General features: G+C 37.7%; 1 protein-coding gene across 1 annotated transcript in view; it reads left to right on the plus strand.

Annotated features, from left to right (window-relative positions):
* Positions 1–1,978, plus strand: part of GTF3C1 (general transcription factor IIIC, polypeptide 1, alpha 220kDa) — a gene marked incomplete at its 5' end in the record, with an annotated part of 39,609 nt that overhangs the window by 5,723 nt on the left and 31,908 nt on the right. The window contains 2 exons of the mRNA XM_010021047.1: positions 741–899; positions 1,534–1,649. Of these exons, the coding sequence (XP_010019349.1) occupies positions 741–899; positions 1,534–1,649 (275 nt within the window). The remainder of the gene's footprint in view (positions 1–740; positions 900–1,533; positions 1,650–1,978) is intronic.

Genomic DNA, 1,978 nt, shown 5'->3' on the forward strand with positions numbered 1-1,978 from the left:
GACGCTGATGATTGTAGGTCATCCTTATATCAGGGAGCAGATGTATGAGATTCCAATGGCTGGTGGGCAGCAGTGTGTTCTGGTGTATGCTTCCTCCAACATGCATGCACACAAATACAGAAGAAGGTGCAAGGACAAATGATAAACTGACAGTTCTTCTAGGTCCTGTGAATTGTAAATACTGGGAAGTTGCAGCAGGACTTGATAGGGCCCACCAACTTTTATCCACTTTGATCATTTGCTGAGATAAGGCAATCCTCTGTTAAGGAACAGTTTTGCAACCAGGTAAGTTACTGTATGAATTCTGTATCTTCAAATGTATGGGTTTCTTTCATTATGTGACTTGCATTTATAAAAAGTGAGTCTGTAGGGGGGGAAAAAAGGAGTGGTTTTATACCCAGTGAGTGATCTTACAGTTGCGTATATGCTCTGAAGATGTAATATGGTAGATCAACAGTTAACCCTTTTATTGACATTATTTGTGCTTTCGAAATTTCTTCTATTGGGCAGCCCTTATGTTGACGAGTATCTGAAGGTTTGGAGCACCTCAAATTCATCGAGGCAGTGTTTTGGCAGATTTGTATATAGGGAAGAGCTGTTGCCAACCTTTCCTAGAAATAAATGGTTGTCTTTGGTCATCTGTTCCCCATTCCATTGCTACTTATTCATGCTGCTGAAAAATAAAATGGTTTAAATATGTGCATTTTGTTAAGAGTTGCTACTGACATTCATGTTCACAGGGACTGATGTTATGGTTCGTTGCCTTAAATTAGTAAAGGAATTTAAGAAGAAAATGGAAGAATATCATGATGATGATGAAGAAGAGATCATCACAAAAGCTGTTCAGCCTGTGGATATTGTTTGTGAAAGGGATATGCTCACCCAGGCTTATGAGCTAAGTAGGTGATGTTGTAGGATATCCTAAGATTTTTTTCTGTCTCCTTCTTACTCATTGTATGTATAAAAGAAAGGTATATAATGTGTGGGTTTTGGGTTTTGTTTTTTAAGTTCTGATTGCTCTTTAAATATTGTGAAGTGTCATGGAGAAGATTAGCTTTATGTTCAAATTAGATTGAAGCTACAGATGCTGCCTTAGCCCTCCCTGGAAGCTTACCAATGCCACTCAAATAGAACAGCATGGCAAAACCAGGATGATGTGGTGGGATGGGAAAAGATTCTGAGGAAAATTGTGTTCCTCCTTCTATCTCTTTTCATTTCATAATGGAGAAATTAGTATCTAACTATGGAAAGCTGTCAGGGGAAAAATTCACCCCTGCTTTTAATCTGAAGCTATTGCCTTCAAACCTCATTCTGCTGGGGCACTGTTTCAGGTAAAATTGTGGTTTATGACAGTATTTGACTGTATATTGTATATGTCTGTGAAAATGTCTTTAGTTGTTAGTGGGGAATGTTAAATTTTATATTCTGTTATATTCAGTTATTCAGAGCAAATATAAATGTATATACAAATACATGCATATATATTTGCATCAGTTTATTTCCCTGAGATACTTGTTTTCCTTTCTGAAACAGTTGAAAGTAGGGGAACCAAAGGTATTTCTCAGGCAGAAATTCGCTTGGCTATGAACGTGGGGAAGCTAGAATCAAGGATGCTGTGTCGTCTTTTGGAGAGGTACAAAGTTGTCAAGGTAAGATGCTTACTGAAACTGGAGATACAATTGTGGTTACTGGGGTAATGTGTTATAACACTGTTAACCTCAAACAATAGAAACGGCAGCGATTTAAGAATTGACAGTGAAAGAGTCCTGGTAAGATTGAAAAGTGTATGACTGCAACTGAGGAAAAGGTATGTAAGACATAAGTGTTCAAGAAGCATTAAGATTTTAACTTTCTGTAATCTGAGGACTAAGCCTATTTGGTAGAATGTAACATTATCTGCTCCTCTAGCATACCTTTTCTTTATTGTTTCCTAGTTAGCTGCCTTGACATTTGATAGCAATAGCTGGCTGAACAGCAT

Source organism: Nestor notabilis, unplaced genomic scaffold, assembly GCF_000696875.1.
Source record: "Nestor notabilis isolate BGI_N333 unplaced genomic scaffold, ASM69687v1 scaffold21468, whole genome shotgun sequence".
Taxonomy (NCBI): domain Eukaryota; kingdom Metazoa; phylum Chordata; class Aves; order Psittaciformes; family Psittacidae; genus Nestor; species Nestor notabilis.